General features: G+C 42.0%; 1 protein-coding gene and 6 non-coding genes across 7 annotated transcripts; 5 read left to right on the top strand and 2 right to left on the bottom strand.

The window, feature by feature from the left end:
* Nucleotides 1-329: 329 nt before the first annotated feature.
* Nucleotides 330-10,420, bottom strand: LOC135677504 (uncharacterized). Its single transcript, XM_065189865.1, has 3 exons — nt 8,518-10,420; nt 2,624-6,589; nt 330-632 (listed from the first exon to the last, which is right to left on the bottom strand). The coding sequence occupies exon 1, from the start codon at nt 10,052-10,054 to the stop codon at nt 9,116-9,118; it is 939 nt and encodes a 312-aa protein (XP_065045937.1). The 5' UTR covers nt 10,055-10,420; the 3' UTR covers nt 330-632; nt 2,624-6,589; nt 8,518-9,115.
* Nucleotides 10,421-13,067: 2,647 nt separating this feature from the next.
* Nucleotides 13,068-13,139, bottom strand: TRNAQ-UUG (transfer RNA glutamine (anticodon UUG)). Its single transcript has one exon. It is a non-coding gene; the product is annotated as a tRNA-Gln (tRNA).
* A 3,341-nt stretch (nt 13,140-16,480) lies between these two features.
* On the top strand, nt 16,481-16,599 carry LOC135592374 (5S ribosomal RNA). The gene has a single exon (XR_010479014.1). It is a non-coding gene; the product is annotated as a 5S ribosomal RNA (ribosomal RNA).
* A 559-nt stretch (nt 16,600-17,158) lies between these two features.
* LOC135592366 (5S ribosomal RNA) lies at nt 17,159-17,277 on the top strand. Its single transcript, XR_010479012.1, has one exon. It is a non-coding gene; the product is annotated as a 5S ribosomal RNA (ribosomal RNA).
* A 351-nt stretch (nt 17,278-17,628) lies between these two features.
* On the top strand, nt 17,629-17,747 carry LOC135592488 (5S ribosomal RNA). The gene has a single exon (XR_010479085.1). It is a non-coding gene; the product is annotated as a 5S ribosomal RNA (ribosomal RNA).
* Nucleotides 17,748-18,098: 351 nt separating this feature from the next.
* On the top strand, nt 18,099-18,217 carry LOC135592457 (5S ribosomal RNA). Its single transcript, XR_010479066.1, has one exon. It is a non-coding gene; the product is annotated as a 5S ribosomal RNA (ribosomal RNA).
* Nucleotides 18,218-18,567: 350 nt separating this feature from the next.
* LOC135588931 (5S ribosomal RNA) lies at nt 18,568-18,686 on the top strand. Its single transcript, XR_010476536.1, has one exon. It is a non-coding gene; the product is annotated as a 5S ribosomal RNA (ribosomal RNA).
* Nucleotides 18,687-18,705: the final 19 nt, after the last annotated feature.

The following is an 18,705-nucleotide window of genomic DNA, read 5'->3' as shown; positions in this document are numbered from 1 at the left end:
ACAAAATTCTTGGAAATCATGGTTTTGAAATTCACCACCGTGATCACTTCTAATTGATGAAATCATAGAACCATTTTCATTTTGAACAACTTTACAAAATTTGTTAAAATATCTAAAGCATTCATTTTTGTGTTTTAAGAAGTAAGTGTCACGCCCCTCAAAATATCCATGATTTTTAAAATTTTTCATCACAGACCAATCCAGGATCCAAACTAACGTTTGAGGACACTGAAAACATTCTATTCATATTCACATCCATAAAACCTGTGCAGTTTATAATCATATATCACATCACTCGATAATTCACATTTATGGCAACCCAAGCCAACTTGACAAACATGAACAACATTTATAAATCCACAAGCTAAATAAATTATACAATCAGAACTCCAACTATTCACCACAAGTTCATATCACCATAAATTAGACTTAACATTCTGAAATTCCAAATAAGAGAGATCTCCTAACACTTGGACACAGTATATCTATTTCGGTTCATCGACAACATTTCATTATATACAAGGCATACTTATACAATAATATCGTAATAACCAACCAGACTTGCCCATTATTCTGAATAGCTATCCACTGCCTCAGCCCAAATCAAACATCTCGAAGAGTGACAAGCTGACCTGAAAGATTTATATAACAACGGAGTGAGCCAAAAACAGCTCAGCAAGTGCCAAAGCATATTTAGAACAAAAGGAACGGTTTCAAACGAGTAAGGTATCATAATGCAAGGCAGAATACAAGAATTCTCAAGGATACCATCTCAATAGATACCAAATCATACGTATCATGTCATTCAAAACATATTTGATCCATAAGGAATGGGGCATAGAGTAATTGGAACATATCAATGGCAGATAGGACATTTCAGAACATATCAGTTTATAGCAAATGGAGCACAGAGTAATTGGAACATATCAATGGCAGATAGGACATTTCAGAACATATCAGTTCATAGCAAATGGAGCACAGAGTAATTGGAGCATATCAATGGCATATGAAATGTTCCGGAGCATATCAACGGCATATGGAACATTTCGAAGCATATCATCAGTGAATGAAGCATTTCAGAGCATATCGAAAACAAATATCGTACAGAAGCTCAAACGTCGTCTTTGACGTTGCAAACATATCAATCTTATCCAAAGCATGTACAGAAACACATAACCAAAGCTCTGGATATCATATCAATCATACAGAAGGTGTAGTGGGATCTCAGTCAGAATGTGATTCATCCATTTCTGAATGACCACCTGACAAAAGTCTCCCACGTCTGGGAGCTCCATCCACCCACGTCTAGGTGAAGTCAAAGGGGCCGGCAGAGCATCGCAGGCTCTAAGCAATATCCCACAAAGCGGGACCCCACAAAGCGGGTAAATAAGCGCATACTAGAATATCCCACAAAGCGGGACCCCACAAAGCGAGCAAATCAGCGCATACCCTTTACCATTTCTGGCAAAGGTCCAGACAATCCCACAAACACCAGAGTACAAAAGGGCAGTACGAACAATAAATAGCATATATCGGAAGCACACGCGGAACAACAAACGTACATGTGCCTTTACGAGTCAAATATGATGCAAGGAACAAATCTCTCACAAATGTATTCAGATTTGGAAACGAAATGAAAGCAAGAGCATTCAAGGATTCCAAACAATCATATATAGCTCAATTCAAATAAGAAGGTTAGATAAATTCAATGTCAAAATGAATGAACTGGAATAGGCACATATCAGGAGCAAATGCGGAACAATGGAATATACATGTGCCTATATGGGTCAATACGATATAGCATAAACGTTCCACAATGGTTTTCAAGAATGCAATAATTTTAAGGACAAGAGTATACAAGAACTCAAAGCAGTAATATATAGCTCAATTGAATAAGAAAGCTAAAGGATATCAACTTCCAAAGGAATGAAACCAGAATATGAGAAATCGACCAAAGCTCGATTTCTGGCAGAATACAAGAGGCACATTGAACAAATGATTCAAACTATCAATCGTGCTCCAATTTACTCAGAAATAATCATTGGATTATACTTTCAGATAAGACAGGCTTCATAGGAATTGAACTGTCCAACAGAGAGAGTTACAAATAATTTGGTAAGCAAGTGTCGTAGAACAAAATCTCTGTTGGCAGAATTCATAATGTCAGATTCAACAGATAACTGGGCAGGTGTTTGGATTCCAAACCTTTCAATCCATATATCAAAGAAAGGTCTACGAGTCTAGTTTCCAATGAAATCAGTTTTGAACAAATCAGAGTTTCCAACAAAGACTTATAGGCAGCTCGGTATCAAAAGGTCAGAATCTCAAAAGTTGCACAGATTCGAATCGTTACGTTTAAACAGGAGATATAACAAATGAAAGGCTAGAACAATTCAAAGTTCCTCATATTCAAAGCAAATGTAGAGATAAAAATGGCAGTGAGGAAGATCAGGATACTTGCAATAAGACATATCAAAGCAATTATAGGAGAAACGATCAGGATACTTGCAATAAGACATATCAAAACAATTATAGGAGAAACGATCAGGGAACTTGCAAAAGAAAGGATCGAAACAAGTGGGAAACTTGCAATAGAAAGGATCGAAACAAGTGGGAAACTTGCCTTTCAAATATTTTGATCTGAATATCCAAGGAAGGTGCCAGTCCAATCTTTCTACTTTTCCTCCGTGTCCTCTCTCTGTTTCGTTTTGTGCTCCCGTTTTCTTCCTTTCTTCGTAACTACATCACGTGTCGAACATCGAGGCACAATCACCTGCTCTCTCTTACTCTCATTCCTTCTTTTTCTTTCCCAAACGCAGCTGCCACAGCCGCCGCCGCTGCCGCTGCCACAATCGCAACTGCGGTCACAACCGCAGCCCCCTTCCACTGCACTATTTCCTTCTTCCCTTCTATCGTTCCTACTCTTTCTCTTTCCCAAAAGCAGCTACTGCAGCTACTGCAGCCACCACCGCTGCCGCAGCTACCGCAGCCAACGTCGCAGCCGCAGCCGGAGTCGCAGCCACGGCCGCAGCCACCACACTCAGAGTTTCCAACAAACTGATTTCAATGTCGCAGCCTCTTCTTCCTCCCCTGCTCTATTTCCTCCTCCTCTTACAACTGCAGCTGCCACTGCCGCAGCTGCCACCCCTTCTCCTCTTCCTCTCTTCTTCCTCTCCTTCCCTTTCTCTTCTTCTTCCTTTCCTTCTCTTCTTTCCCAGCCACAGCTGCAGCTGCCATCACCGCAGCCGCAGCCCCTTCTCCTCTTCCTCTCTTCTTCCTCTCCTTCCCTTTCTCTTCTTCTTCCTTTCCTTTTTCTCTTTCCCTACCACAGCTGCAGCTGCCATCGCCGCAGCCGCAGCCCCTTCTCCTCTTCCTCTCTTCTTCCTCTCCTTCCCTTTCTCTTCTTCTTCCTTTCCTTTTTCTCTTCCTCTTTCCCTGCCATAGCTGCAGCTACCACAACCGCAGCCGCAGCTACTTCTTTCCCTTCTCCTCTTCCTTCTCCTTCCTTTCTTCTTCTTCTCTCCCCGCTGCAACTGCTGCAGTCGCGGCCGCAGCCACGGCCGCAACCTCTCCCTCCTCCCCTGCTCATCTTCCTCTTCTTCTTCTCTTCCAGCTGCAGCTGCCATCGCCGCAGCTGCAGCCCCTTCTTCCCCGGCGTCACACACACCCTCTCCTCTGTTTCCTCTGCAGGAAACAGAGGTATCACACCTCTTTCTCTTCCTCTTCTTCTTCTTCTCCTCTTCCCCTCTTCCCTTTTCCTCCCCAAGGCCACACATCTCCTCGCTGCAGCCTTGCCGCAGCTATCTTCTTCTTCTTCTTCTTCTTCTTCTTCCCTTTTCATCCTCAATGCCCCACACATCCTCTCCTCTGTTTCCACCTGCGGGAAACAGAGGTGCTGCAGCCCTGGCTGCTGCAGCTGCCTCTCTTTTCCCTCTTCTTCTCCTTCTCTTCTTCTCCTCGTCCCTTTTCCTCCCCATAGCCACACACCTCCTCGCTGCAGCCTTGCCGCAGCTATCCTCCTCTCTTCCTCTTCTTCTTCTTCTTCTTCTTCTCTTCTCCCTCTTCTTCCTCTCTTCTTCTCCCCACGCCCCACAGCTTCTCGCTGCAGCCCTCGCTGCAGCCACCTCCTCTTCTTCTTCTTCTTCATCGTCTTCTCTTCTCCCTCTTCTTCCTCTCTTCTTCCTCTCTTCTTCCTCCTCTCTTCTTTTCCCTCTTCTTCTTCTTTTCTTCAACCACTCTCCTTCTTCTCCTCACGCCCCACCGCTCTCTCTGTTTCTGGAAAGAAACAGAGTGCGTGGGAGGCGGTGGGATAATACCGAATTTTCGGTTTTTCCTTTTCTTTTTTTTTTTCTTTTTGCAACTTAGCAGTTTAGTCCTTGTAATTTCTATATTTACATATAGATCCCCCAATTTACATATAAATCCTTATTAATATATTTTTAAAAGCAAGGGATATTACACTCTCTCCCCCTTAAAAGAAAATTTAGTCCTCTAAATTGATCATAGCTCAATCGATGAAAAGATGAGGATTATGATATCTTTATTTCCTCCTACTCTTAAATAGTTTCATCAATACAATACAATTACATAATTATCCAAGAGTGACCGAAATATTCTCCTCCTTGATCCTCAATAGATGGTAACCCGACCTTCAAACAATCTTTTAAAATACCTGTGCACCCTGCAGTTAATCAAACAAGTGGTCACTTTAGAAAATACTCGTTTTTTGATGGTCACCTAATTCAACTATCTATAATCAATACAAAGCCTCAATGTTCCATCCATCTTTTAACTAATACCGGAGCACCACATGATGAAATATTAAGCCAAATAAAATCCTCATTTAATAATTCTTGTAGTTGCTTTTCTAATTCCACTTACTCAAATGATATCTTTCCGTAGAGAGGCTTAGATTTTAGGATTGTCCCAAGGACCAAATCAAAAGAAAAATCACATTTGGAGGTAATCCAAACAAGTCATCCTGGGATACATTAGGCAAGGAGATAAATAATGTCCAATACTCTCAAAATAAAAGATCGGCCGATCAAATATGCAAAAAGTGATCATTTGTTATATACCAATCCATACTGGTATGATAAGAAGATAGCCAATGCATACCAAGTATAATATCATAACTCCAAATCTCTAGGAGAACTAAATCAGCAAAAGTTCAAGTTCTCCAACAAAAATCAGACAAGAGGACCAGATTCAAGTTCGTTATCAAAGAATCTCCAATGATTGTACTTACATATATCACATAATACAGTGGTCTAGGTTGAATACCCAAGTGATAGGCAATATGTTACGAATCAAATCGTAGATAGAACCCATGTTCAAACAAATATTTGCATTCTTTCATAAACATACATAATACCTTCGACCACTAATTCAGAAGTCTTAGAATCATATTCAGTGATAGCATACACTCTGACATGGGCTGATGATTTAGGAGGCAGTGACTCTTTCTTCTTGTTCAAAGGGCAAACTTTTATTTTATGATCAAACTTTCCATAAGCAAAATAGGCTCTAGTCACGCACAAACATAAACTTGTTTCACAATTTAACTTGCAATTCACACCTGATTGAGTCTTTTGTGGTGACTTCCCATTCCAAATCCAAATGTCTTGACTCTCTTGTTGTTACTTACTGATTCATTTCCAATCATATTTTTATTGGTAAACTTGTTCTTGTCATTCTTGCCATTGATCTTCAAAAATTCTTTTCATTGTTGCCGTCAATAATAAGTCTTTACTTCCAATATAACGTGGCAAAAGAAATCTTTCGAGTATCAGAACAATTTTGTATATCAAATATCTTCTCTATTTGCATCATCCATTTTTCTACCACCAATGAAATTAGGTTCATCATGCTTCTGCTGCGCCACTCTGATTCAATATCCCCAATCAATCCTTTCATTCCCCTTAATTAATCAGAAACAATGAAATAGGAGGACAAAATGTCCTCATCATCCCAGATTCCTAAAATACATCAAAGAAAATTTCCACCAATCACTATAGTTCATTAGACCTCAATATATTTTGCACGTCAACATATCAAATATTTCAGTAATCCTCAAACAAAGCTCTGATACCACCACTGTCACGCCCCTCAAAATATCCATGATTTTTAATTTTTTTTTTTTTTTGTCACAACTAACCCAGGATCCAAACACACATTTGAGGACACTGAAAACATTCTATTCATATTCACATCCATAAAACCTGTGCAGTTTATAATCATATATCACATCACTCGATAATTCACATTTATGGCAACCCAAGCCAACTTGACAAACATGAACAACATTTATAAATCCACAAGCTAAATAAATTATACAATCAGAACTCCAACTATTCACCACAAGTTCATATCACCATAAATTAGACTTAACATTCTGAAATTCCAAATAAGAGAGATCTCCTAACACTTGGACACAGTATATCTATTTCGGTTCATCGACAACATTTCATTATATACAAGGCATACTTATACAACAATATCGTAAAAACCAACCAGACTTGCCCATTATTCTGAATAGCTATCCACTGCCTCAGCCCAAATCAAACATCTCGAAGAGTGACAAGCTGACCTGAAAGATTTATATAACAACGGAGTGAGCCAAAAACGGCTCAGCAAGTGACAAAGCATATTCAGAACAAAAGGAACGGTTTCAAACGAGTAAGGTATCATAATGCAAGGCAGAATACAAGAATTCTCAAGGATACCATCTCAATAGATACCAAATCATACGTATCATGTCATTCAAAACATATTTGATCCATAACGAATGGGGCATAGAGTAATTGGAACATATCAATGGCAGATAGGACATTTCAGAACATATCAGTTCATAGCAAATGGAGCACAGAGTAATTGGAACATATCAATGGCAGATAGGACATTTCAGAACATATCAGTTCATAGCAAATGGAGCACAGAGTAATTGGAGCATATCAATGGCATATGAAATGTTCCGGAGCATATCAACGGCATATGGAACATTTCGAAGCATATCATCAGTGAATGAAGCATTTCAGAGCATATCGAAAACAAATATCGTACAGAAGCTCAAACGTCGTCTTTGACGTTGCAAACATATCAATCTTATCCAAAGCATGTACAGAAACACATAACCAAAGCTCTGGATATCATATCAATCATACAGAAGGTGTAGTGGGATCTCAGTCAGAATGTGATTCATCCATTTCTGAATGACCACCTGACAAAAGTCTCCCACGTCTGGGAGCTCCATCCACCCATGTCTAGGTGAAGTCAAAGGGGCCGGCAGAGCATCGCAGGCTCTAAGCAATATCCCACAAAGCGGGACCCCACAAAGCGGGTAAATAAGCGCATACCAGAATATCCCACAAAGCGGGCAAATCAGCGCATACCCTTTACCATTTCTGGCAAAGGTCCAGACAATCCCACAAACACCAGAGTACAAAAGGGCAGTACGAACAATAAATAGCATATATCGGAAGCACGCGCGGAACAACAAACGTACATGTGCATTTACGAGTCAAATATGATGCAAGGAACAAATCTCTCACAAATGTATTCAGATTTGGAAACGAAATGAAAGCAAGAGCATTCAAGGATTCCAAACAATCATATATAGCTCAATTCAAATAAGAAGGTTAGATAAATTCAATGTCAAAATGAATGAACTGGAATAGGCACGTATCGGGAGCAAATGCGGAACAATGGAATATACATGTGCCTATATGGGTCAATACGATATAGCATAAACGTTCCACAATGGTTTTCAAGAATGCAATAATTTTAAGGACAAGAGTATACAAGAACTCAAAGCAGTAATATATAGCTCAATTGAATAAGAAAGCTAAAGGATATCAACTTCCAAAGGAATGAAACCAGAATATGGGAAATCGACCAAAGCTCGATTTCTGGCAGAATACAAGAGGCACATTGAACAAATGATTCAAACTATCAATCGTGCTCCAATTTACTCAGAAATAATCATTGGATAATACTTTCAGATAAGACAGGCTTCATAGGAATTGAACTGTCCAACAGAGAGAGTTACAAATAATTTGGTAAGCAAGTGTCGTAGAACAAAATCTCTGTTGGCAGAATTCATAATGGCAGATTCAACAGATAACTGGGCAGGTGTTTGGATTCCAAATCTTTCAATCCATATATCAAAGAAAGGTCTACGAGTCTAGTTTCCAATGAAATCAGTTTTGAACAAATCAGAGTTTCCAACAAAGACTTATAGGCAGCTCGGTATCAAAAGGTCAGAATCTCAAAAGTTGCACAGATTCGAATCGTTACGTTTAAACAGGAGATATAACAAATGCAAGGCTAGAACAATTCAAAGTTCCTCATATTCAAAGCAAATGTAGAGATAAAAATGGCAGTGAGGAAGATCAGGATACTTGCAATAAGACATATCAGAGCAATTATAGGAGAAACGATCAGGGAACTTGCAAAAGAAAGGATCGAAACAAGTGGGAAACTTGCAATAGAAAGGATCGAAACAAGTGGGAAACTTGCCTTTCAAATATTTTGATCTGAATATCCAAGGAAGGTGCCAGTCCAATCTTTCTACTTTTCCTCCGTGTCCTCTCTCTGTTTCGTTTTGTGCTCCCGTTTTCTTCCTTTCTTCGTAACTACATCATGTGTCGAACATCGAGGCACAATCACCTGCTCTCTCTTACTCTCATTCCTTCTTTTTCTTTCCCAAACGCAGCTGCCACAGTCGCCGCCGCTGCCGCTGCCACAATCGCAACTGCGGTCACAACCGCAGCCCCCTTCCACTGCACTATTTCCTTCTTCCCTTCTATCGTTCCTACTCTTTCTCTTTCCCAAAAGCAGCTACTACAGCTACTGCAGCCACCACCGCTGCCGCAGCTACCGCAGCCAACGTCGCAGCCGCAGCCGGAGTCGCAGCCACGGCCGCAGCCACCACACTCAGAGTTTCCAACAAACTGATTTCAACGTCGCAGCCTCTTCTTCCTCCCCTGCTCTATTTCCTCCTCCTCTTCCAACTGCAGCTGCCACCCCTTCTCCTCTTCCTCTCTTCTTCCTCTCCTTCCCTTTCTCTTCTTCTTCCTTTCCTTCTCTTCTTTCCCAGCCACAGCTGCAGCTGCCATCACCGCAGCCGCAGCCCCTTCTCCTCTTCCTCTCTTCTTCCTCTCCTTCCCTTTCTCTTCTTCTTCCTTTCCTTTTTCTCTTTCCCTGCCACAGCTGCAGCTGCCATCGCCGCAGCCGCAGCCCCTTCTCCTCTTCCTCTCCTTCCCTTTCTCTTCTTCTTCCTTTCCTTTTTCTCTTCCTCTTTCCCTGCCATAGCTGCAGCTGCCACAACCGCAGCCGCAGCTACTTCTTTCCCTTCTCCTCTTCCTTCTCCTTCCTTTCTTCTTCTTCTCTCCCCGCTGCAACTGCTGCAGTCGCGGCCGCAGCCACGGCCGCAACCTCTCCCTCCTCCCCTGCTCATCTTCCTCTTCTTCTTCTCTTCCAGCTGCAGCTGCCATCGCCGCAGCTGCAGCCCCTTCTTCCCCGGCGTCACACACACCCTCTCCTCTGTTTCCTCTGCAGGAAACAGAGGTATCACACCTCTTTCTCTTCCTCTTCTTCTTCTTCTCCTCTTCCCCTCTTCCCTTTTCCTCCCCAAGGCCACACATCTCCTTGCTGCAGCCTTGCCGCAGCTATCTTCTTCTTCTTCTTCTTCTTCTTCTTCTTCTTCTTCTTCTTCTTCTTCTTCTTCTTCTTCTTCTTCCCTTTTCATCCTCAACGCCCCACACATCCTCTCCTCTGTTTCCACCTGCGGGAAACAGAGGTGCTGCAGCCCTGGCTGCTGCAGCTGCCTCTCTTTTCCCTCTTCTTCTTCTTCTCTTCTTCTCCTCTTCCCTTTTCCTCCCCAAAGCCACACACCTCCTCGCTGCAGCCTTGCCGCAGCTATCCTCCTCTCTTCTTCTTCTTCTTCTTCTTCTTCTTCTCTTCTCCCTCTTCTTCCTCTCTTCTTCTCCCCACGCCCCACAGCTTCTCGCTGCAGCCCTCGCTGCAGCCACCTCCTCTTCTTCTTCTTCTTCATCTTCTTCTCTTCTCCCTCTTCTTCCTCTCTTCTTCCTCCTCTCTTCTTTTCCCTCTTCTTCTTCTTTTCTTCAACCACTCTCCTTCTTCTCCTCACGCCCCACCGCTCTCTCTGTTTCTGGAAAGAAACAGAGTGCGTGGGAGGCGGTGGGATAATACCGAATTTTCGGTTTTTCCTTTTCTTTTTTTTTTTCTTTTTGCAACTTACCAGTTTAGTCCTTGTAATTTCTATATTTACATATAGGTCCCCCAATTTACATATAAATCCTTATTAATACATTTTTAAAAGCAAGGGATATTACAGTAAGTCCATGTGTATCTGCTATAGTCATCTAAAATGACGAAGATGTATTTGCTATCTCCTAGGCTTGATGTAGAGATTGGTCCGAACAAGTCCATATGGATCAATTGCAAGGGTCTAGAGGTGCTCATTTGATTCTTAGATTTGAAACTACCCTTAATTTGTTTACCTAATTGACAAGCATCACATACATTATCTTTAATGAACTTGATATGAGGAATTCCTCTTATAAGTTCTTTGGATGATATTTGAGTGATTAGTTTCATGCTAGCATAACCTAATCTTCTATGTCATAGCCAAGCATCCTCATTTAAAACCGAGAAACACATTTCATTACACACATCATTAATGTCGATGGTGTATACGTTATTTTGTTTTAATGCAATCATGGATGTGTTGTTGTGTGGTTTTTCAATGATGCATGCATTAGATTCGAATTTGACAATATATCCTTTATCACATAATTAACTAATGCTTAAGAGATTATGTTTTAAACCATCAACTAACAAAACATCTTCAATAAAGAAGTTGGATTTGTTACCTATGGTTCCTTTGCTAATGATTTTACCCTTGTTGTCTCCGAAGGTGACATAGCCTTCGTCTATGCTAGTGAGCTTAGAGAATTGGGATGGATCTCTGGTCATATGCCTTGAGCATCCACTATCAAGGTACCATCTCTTGCTCCTAGCTTATGATGGTGTATGTCTTTTTTTTTTTTGGTAAGTAAAAGTAAATTAATTGTTGTAAAGTTTCTTCAAATAGCTTTATCTATACAAGTGATGGTGTATGTCTCAACAAGAAAGTATGTAGAGTGTATGTCTCTACAAGAAAGGATAATTTTTAGGTACCCATTTACTTTTGGGTGCCTCAAAAACTAATCTACATTGTTTATCATGTTGCATAGAGTTTATCATGGTTCCTTTAGGAACCCAAATTAGTTTGTTCGGACTAATTTTCTTGAATGGATAATAATACGTTTTGTGTCCATGTTTGCAACAAAAGTTGCATATGTTTCCGAGTTCATTGCTAATGGTACCTGGTGTCTCCCTACTCTTATTTCTCTTGAAATGTTGTCACTTTGGCCGACTATAACAACTATTTCATTCAGGAACAACCCTTCAGATGTACTTATTTGGCTTCATGACAATGACAAATTTAGTGCCACATCTGCATGGAATCAAATTAGGCAAAGAAATAACAAGTGGCTCCCAAGCAGTTGGACATGGGATCGACCGGGATCACAAAGACATTCCTTATGTACATGGCAGGCCCTTCTGAATAAACTACCTACAATAGACAATATGAAAAGAAGAGGTATCCATTATGTTAACCGATGCTCCCTTTGCATGCAACAAGAAGAAATTATTGACCATCTCTATTTTGCTTGTGACTATACTAAATGGATATGGAAGGAGATTCTCCAACGATTCGAACTCAATAGAACGCCGCAACCAAACTTGCATCAAGAATTAGGTGACCTCATGCAATGTTTTTCAAGAAAAGGGCCTCTTACACAATTGACAAAAGTTATATTCAGATGCCCTATTTGGTGGATGTGGAAGGAAAGATGTAGCAGAATCTTTGAGTGTCAACACACAAACAATGCTCAGCTCTTGACAGAGATTATTAGAGACTCAAGATCATGTATGGAGAACGATCTCAAAATGGAGCACTTTACACAAAGAGAAAAAGATATTTTTATCAAATTCAATTTTGCTATTAGCTAAAGATCTTGGGCATGATGGTAAAAGCTATACCCATAGGGGAAATCTTGGCATATCTGGACTTTAAATTTTATTTGTTGGCCATAGTTAAGAGTTATAGTCTATAGCATGTGTAGTCATAACTACCGCATGAGTACTCTACGAGTTACCTAGCTTCGTCTATAACTTGTATAGACAAAGCTATTTGTAGAAACTTTACACAAAATCAATTTACTTTTACTTATCAAAAAAAAAATAAAATAAAAGTTGCATTTGTTTTGTTGTCGAACATGTAGGATAGAGCCTTTTATGAAGGTGGTTGGATTTTGGTGAGGATTTCTCACAAATCCGATTCCACTTCTTTTGGGAACGTGACCCTTGTTTGTAAGGATAATGTTTAAAGACTTACTACCAACCTCGAATTTCTTCAAGGTGTCCTTAAGTAACAAGTTTTCCTTTTGGATAGTTTCTAGATCATGGCATTTTATACAAGAACCTAAACTATCATGATATTCAGTTTTTAACTTATCGAAATTACAAGTAAGACTATCATGCTCCTTTTTTAGTAATTTATATTTTCTACTAATTTTTTTTTTATAAGTAAAAGTAAATTGATTTTGTGTAAAGTTTCTATAAATAGCTTTGTCTATACAAGTTATAGACGAAGCTGGGTAACTCGTAGAGTACTCATGCGATAGTTATGACTATACATGCTGTAGACTGTAACTCTTAACTATGGCCAACAAATAAAATGTAAAGTCTAGATATGCCAAGATTTCTGGGTACAACTTTTAAAATCATACCCAAGATCTTTAGCTAATAGCAAAATTGAATTTGATAAAAATATCTTTTTCTCTTTGTGTAAAGTGCTTCATTTTGAGATCGTTCTCCATACATGATCTTTTTTTTTTTTTGATAAGTCTCCATACATGATCTTGAGTCTCTCATAATCTCTTTTCTTGAAAAAAATTGCATGATGTCACTTAATTATTAATACAAGTTAAATATTAAGGTCCCACCGAGATTTGAACTCGGGTTACTAGATTCAAAGTCCAATGTCCTAACCACTAGACCATGAGACCAGGTTAAATCATTTATAATTTCAATCCTCGCTATGTTTGGAAATGGTAATTTTCCGACAGTGACGCCTTAGACCAACTCGAACATCTTGACTTGTCTAGTAGATCAAGCGCAGATTAATAATTTTAACTAAAGTTTAGTTAAATAATTAAAACCAAATTTGTCTCCTAAGAGATTCGAACTTTCGCGGGGAAACCGCATGTACTTAGCAGAGACACGCCTTCACCACTCGGCCAAAGCGACGAAAGGTAGTTCTTTTGGAAAGTAAGGAACGCCGTCCGTGGGAATCGAACCCACAAGCGCGTGGTTAAAAGGTAGTTCTACTAATAATCTTGCATTCATCGAATAAGTCATGGAAGACATTTAATAATTCATCAAATGATAAATCTGCATCAATTAAATTTGTTACCTCCTCTTCGAGAGCCATTAAGGCGTAATGAGCAACTTGCTCGGTGTTGGACTTCTCTTCTTCGGACGTGCTCGAGTCATCCCATGTTGCTTTGAGCGCCTTCTTCTTTGTTGTTCTCTTCTTGGCTTGGGGACAATCACTTTTATAGTGTCCCGACTTTTTACACTTGTAGCAAATAACATGGTCCTTTTTTGGTTCAAGTTTATTTTTTGTGTTATTTTTAAATTTGTTTCTCTTAATGAATTTTTTAAATTTCCTTATTAGAAGTAAGTCATCATCACAGTCCTCATCACTTGAGATTTCTCTCAAGTGGTCATCTAATGTTCTAAGTGCCATATCCTTCCTGTTCCTTAGAAGGATGTCTTCTTGCTCTTCATGAGCCTTGCATGTCATTTTATAGATCATTAATGACCCGATTAGTTCTTCAAGAGGAAAATTGTTTAAATCTTTAGCCCCTTGAATAGCAATGACTTTAGGGTCCCAACTCTTAGGAAGGGATCTTAGAATCTTATTTACGAGCTCAAAATCCGAAAAACTTTTACCGAGTCCTTTTAGACCATTGACGACATCCGTGAAACGGGTGTACATGTCGCCAATAGTCTCGCTCGGTTTCATTCGGAAAAGTTCGAAAGATTGATTTTTGACTCTTTCACCCTACTTGTGCCTTCGTGAGTCACTTCGAGTGTATGTCAAATATCAAACGCGGTTTCATAAACCGAAACTTAAACTCATTTTTATCAAACGCACAAAATAAGGCATTCATATCTTTTGCATTAAGAGCGAGTCTTCTTCTCCAATTCATTCCAATCGGTCATTGGAAGAGAAGACTTCGAAAATCCATTTTCGACAAGATTCCAAAGTTCAAAATCTATTGAAATAAGGAAGATCCTCATTCGGGTCTTCCAATAGGTGTAGTCCATCTCATTGAACATGGGTGGACGTGTAATAGAATGGCCCTCTTAGTTTCCAGCGTATGCCATCTCTCTTGGGTTTTAATCTGTTTGAGAGTTAACCCCGCTCTGATACCAATTGTTAGGATCAAGAGCACTAAGAGGGGGGGGGGGGAAGTGCAGTGGAAAACTTTTGATGATTAAAATTGCGTTTGTACGATAAGAGCGATTTCGGTAGAAAAGTCGATTCGTAAATCACTTTAACTTGTGATCAAGCAAGATGCGGTTAAAGCAAATCTATAAATGCAGTTTGCAGTTATGATGGAAATCAGAATGTAAGCGCAAACTGAAATATGATGTTCATACGATAAAATTGATTTACGTCTAAACACCGATTCGGACAATACTAAACTTTGAAACACGATCGTAAATGTGCAGAAGGCAGTAAGCTATTAAGGAGGTTTGCAGTAAAAATAATATGCTCAAAGTAAATGCAAACCAGAGAGCACCACAATTTTAGTGTGGTTCGGTCAATCTTGACCTACATCTACTTCTGGCTTCCTCCACCGACGAGGTCATCGACGTCCACTAGAGGCCTTCCTTTAATAGGCGAAGGCCAACCACCCTTTTATAATTTCACTCCTTTTGACGGGCTTAGGAGACAACCCTTATAGAATTTTCTTTCCTCTCTTGAAAGATCAGAACTTAGAAGAAAAGAGTGAGAAGAACTTTTAGCCTTTACAACACTTTTGAGCTCTAAAAATCACAGAATAAGATAAGGATTTCGGTGTTTTTTTGTTGCCCTTTCATTGCTGAAAGGGTGGGGTATTTATAGGCTCTAACCCAGTTTGAATTCCGAGCTCAAAACTGTCAATTCCCGAAATTCCGGGGTCTGGCGGTTGCACCATCTGGCAGAGCTCGAAGATTGAGCCTCTGGGTGGTGCCACCTCCTGTTAGGGGCGGTTGCACCTCCTACCAGAGCTCGGAGACCGAGCTCAGGCGGTGCCACCGCCTGATTGGGGCGGTTGCACCTCTGTCAGAGGCGGTTGCACCGCCTAGCCAGAGCTTGGAGATTGAGCCCTGGGCGGTGCCACCGCCGACCTAAGCGGTGGCACCTCTGGCCAAGTAATATGGGTCCGAATGAGCTAATTCATTCGGCTCAATTTGGGTCTGTCAAGGGCCCAATTGCCCCAAGATTAAGTTAATAGGATCACCTCCCATTTCTAACTTAATCATCGTGCTAACTACAAATTTCTTAAAACATTTACTGCAACTTGCTCGGGTGCGTCAATCGCTTCTTCCGGCGAGCTTCCGGTGAGTTTCCATCGATCGTCCGATGAACCCTCGATGATGCTCCTGCGGACTTCCCGCAAACTCCTGGACTTGCGATGATCCACTTAGCGAATTTGGATGAACTTCTTTCGCAAACTCCTGGACTTCTCGGATTTGTTCTCGTAGAACCTCCGACGACCGTCCGGACATCCGTCGAACTCTCGAACTGCCAACGTGATCATGGACTTGACTACGGTGCAACTCCTGCTGCATGTCTTACTTTCATCATAGTTAATCCTCCACACTTATCTTAACATATGGATTAGATAACAAATGACAATTGACGTCATCATCAAAATCCAGGATTCAACAAGTAATACTAGGATGGGTGACCCCCTAGGAATTCCTCAGGTTGCACTCCTTATTGCGTCCCGAGATACGAAAACCTCTCCCGTAGAACTCCGAGGCGATGGTTTTGGGGCTCGAAATGTACAATGTCTCCTACGCAGGCAGTATCATGGGGCTCGGAGAGAGCTTTCCTGAGTGGGGTCGCAATAGCGATTACAAGATCGTTCGAAAAAGTGCCAAAGGATTCGACGCGCGTTTCCCGGGACCGATACGCAGTCGTTGGGCTGGGGCTTAGAGGGAGATTGCAATAGCGATTCTGTAATCATTCGAGAAAGCGCCGATGATTTCGTGACGCGTAAGAGGCTCCGGACGTTGATGCGCCGACCGCAACGTGCACGTTGGCGAGGGACGAAGCATGCGAAACGAGTGCGATCATACCAGCACTCAAGCATCGGATCCAATCAAAACTCCAAAGTTAAGCGTGCTTGGGCGAGAGTAGTACTAGGATGGGTGACCCCCTGGGAAGTCCTCATGTTGCACTCATTTTTTGGTAAGTAAAAGTAAATTGATTATGTGTAAAGTTTCTACAACTAGCTTTATCTATAAAAGTAAATTGATTATGTTGCACTCCTTTTTGCGTCCCAAGATATGAAAAACTGTCCCGTAGACCTCCGAGGCGATGTTTTTGGGGCTTGGAATTTGTCGTGACCAGTGCTTTCCGGACTGGGGTCGCAATAGAGATTTCGATCTGGAATATGTTGGACCTTGACGAGGACATCAAGCTAATTGAGTTGGGGATATTGTAACATCCCATTAGTCCCACATCGGAAGTGGGCAATGTGTATCATTAGCTTATAAGGGCCTGATGAGTGTACTACGTTAACTCTCGCTTAAGCATTTTGGTCCGCGGTTGAAGGACCAAAATAGAGTTATTAGCCAGTTGGCTCATCAGACTCGGGTTGTGACAACTGGGGCTCGGAGAGAGCTTGCAATAGCGATTCCGTGATCGTTCGAAAAGCACCGACGGTTTCGTGACGCGCAAGAGGCTCCGGACGTTGATGCGCCGGCCATGCACATAGGCGAGGGACGAGGCACGCGAAATGGGTGCGATTATACCAGCACTAAAGCACCGGATCCTATCAGAACTCCGAAGTTAAGCTTACTTGGTTGAGAGTAGTACTAGGATGGGTGACCCCTAGGGAAGTCCTCATGTTGCACTCCTTTTGGCGTCCCGAGATGTGAAAATCTCTCCCGTAAACCTCCGAGGCGATGGTTTTGGGGCTCGGAATTTGCCGTGACCGCTACGCAGTCCGTATCGTGGGGCTCGGAGAGTGCTTTTCGGACTGGGGTTGCAATAGTGATTTTGAGATCCTTCGAGAAAGTGCCGAAGGATTTGGCGCGCACTTGCCGTGACCGATACGCAGTTGTTGGGCTGGGGCTCGGAGAGAGCTAGCAATAGCAATTCCATGATCTTTCGAGAAACCGTCGACGGTTTCATGATGCGCAAGAGGCTCCAGACATTGATGCACTGGCCGTAACGTGCACATAGGCGAGGGACGAAGCACGCGAAACAGGTGCGATCATACCAGCACTAAAGCACCGAATCCCATCAGAACTCCAAAGATAAGCGTGCTTGGGTGAGATTAATACTAAGATAGGTGACCCCCTGGGAAGTCCTTGTGTTGCACTCCTTTTTACATCCCGAGATACAAAAACCTCTCCCATCGAACTCTGAGGCGATGGATTTGGGGCTCAGAATTTGCTGTGATCGCTACGCTGTCAGTATCGTGGGGCTCGGTGAGAACTTTCCGGACTGGGGTCGCAATAGCGATTCCGAGATCCTTCGAGAAAGTGTCGAAGGATTCGGCGCGCGCTTGCCGTGACCGATACGCTGTCATTGGGCTGGGGCTCAGAGAGAGCTTGCAATAGCGATTCCGTGATCGTTCGAGAAAGCGTCGATGGTTTTGTGATGCGCAAGAGGCTCTGGACATTGATGCGCCAGCCGCAACGTGCACATAAGCGAGGGACGAAGCACGCGAAATGGGTGCGATCATACCAGCACTAAAGCACCAGATCCCATCAGAACTCTGAAGATAAGCGTGCTTGGGCCAAAGTAATACTAAGATAGGTGACCCCTTGGGAAGTCCTTGTCTTGCACTCCTTTTTGCATCCCGAGATACGAAAACCTCTCCCATCTAACTCTGAGGTGATGGTTTTGGGGCTCGGAATTTGCCGTGATCGCTATGCTATCAATATCATGGGGCTTGGTGAGGGCGTTCCGGAATGGGGTCGCAATAGTGATTTCGAGATCGTTCAAGAAAGTGCAGAAGGATTCGGCGCACGCTTGTCGTGACTGATACGCAGTCGTTGGGCTAGGGCTCGGAGAGAGCTTGAAATACGATTCCGTGATCGTTCGAGAGAGCGTCGACGGTTTTGTGATGCGCAAGAGGCTCCGGACATTGATGCGCCGACCGCAACGTGCACATAAGCAAGGGACGAAGCACGCGAAATTGGTGCGATCATACCAGCACTAAAGCATCGGATCCCATCAGAACTCTGAAGTTAAGCGTGCTTGGGCGAGTGTAGTACTAGGATGGGTGATCCCTTGGGAAGTCCTCGTGTTGCACTCCTTTTTGCATCCCTTGATAC

The sequence above is a fragment of the Musa acuminata genome, chromosome BXJ1-1, assembly GCF_036884655.1.
Source record: "Musa acuminata AAA Group cultivar baxijiao chromosome BXJ1-1, Cavendish_Baxijiao_AAA, whole genome shotgun sequence".
Lineage (NCBI taxonomy): Eukaryota > Viridiplantae > Streptophyta > Magnoliopsida > Zingiberales > Musaceae > Musa > Musa acuminata.
This window is presented reverse-complemented; position numbering and strand designations above follow the sequence as displayed.

Excerpts from the sequence above, each read along its gene's own strand:
- LOC135677504 (XM_065189865.1), bottom strand. The coding sequence starts at position 10,054 with ATGAAGAAGAAGAAGAAGAGGAGGTGGCTGCAGCGAGGGCTGCAGCGA.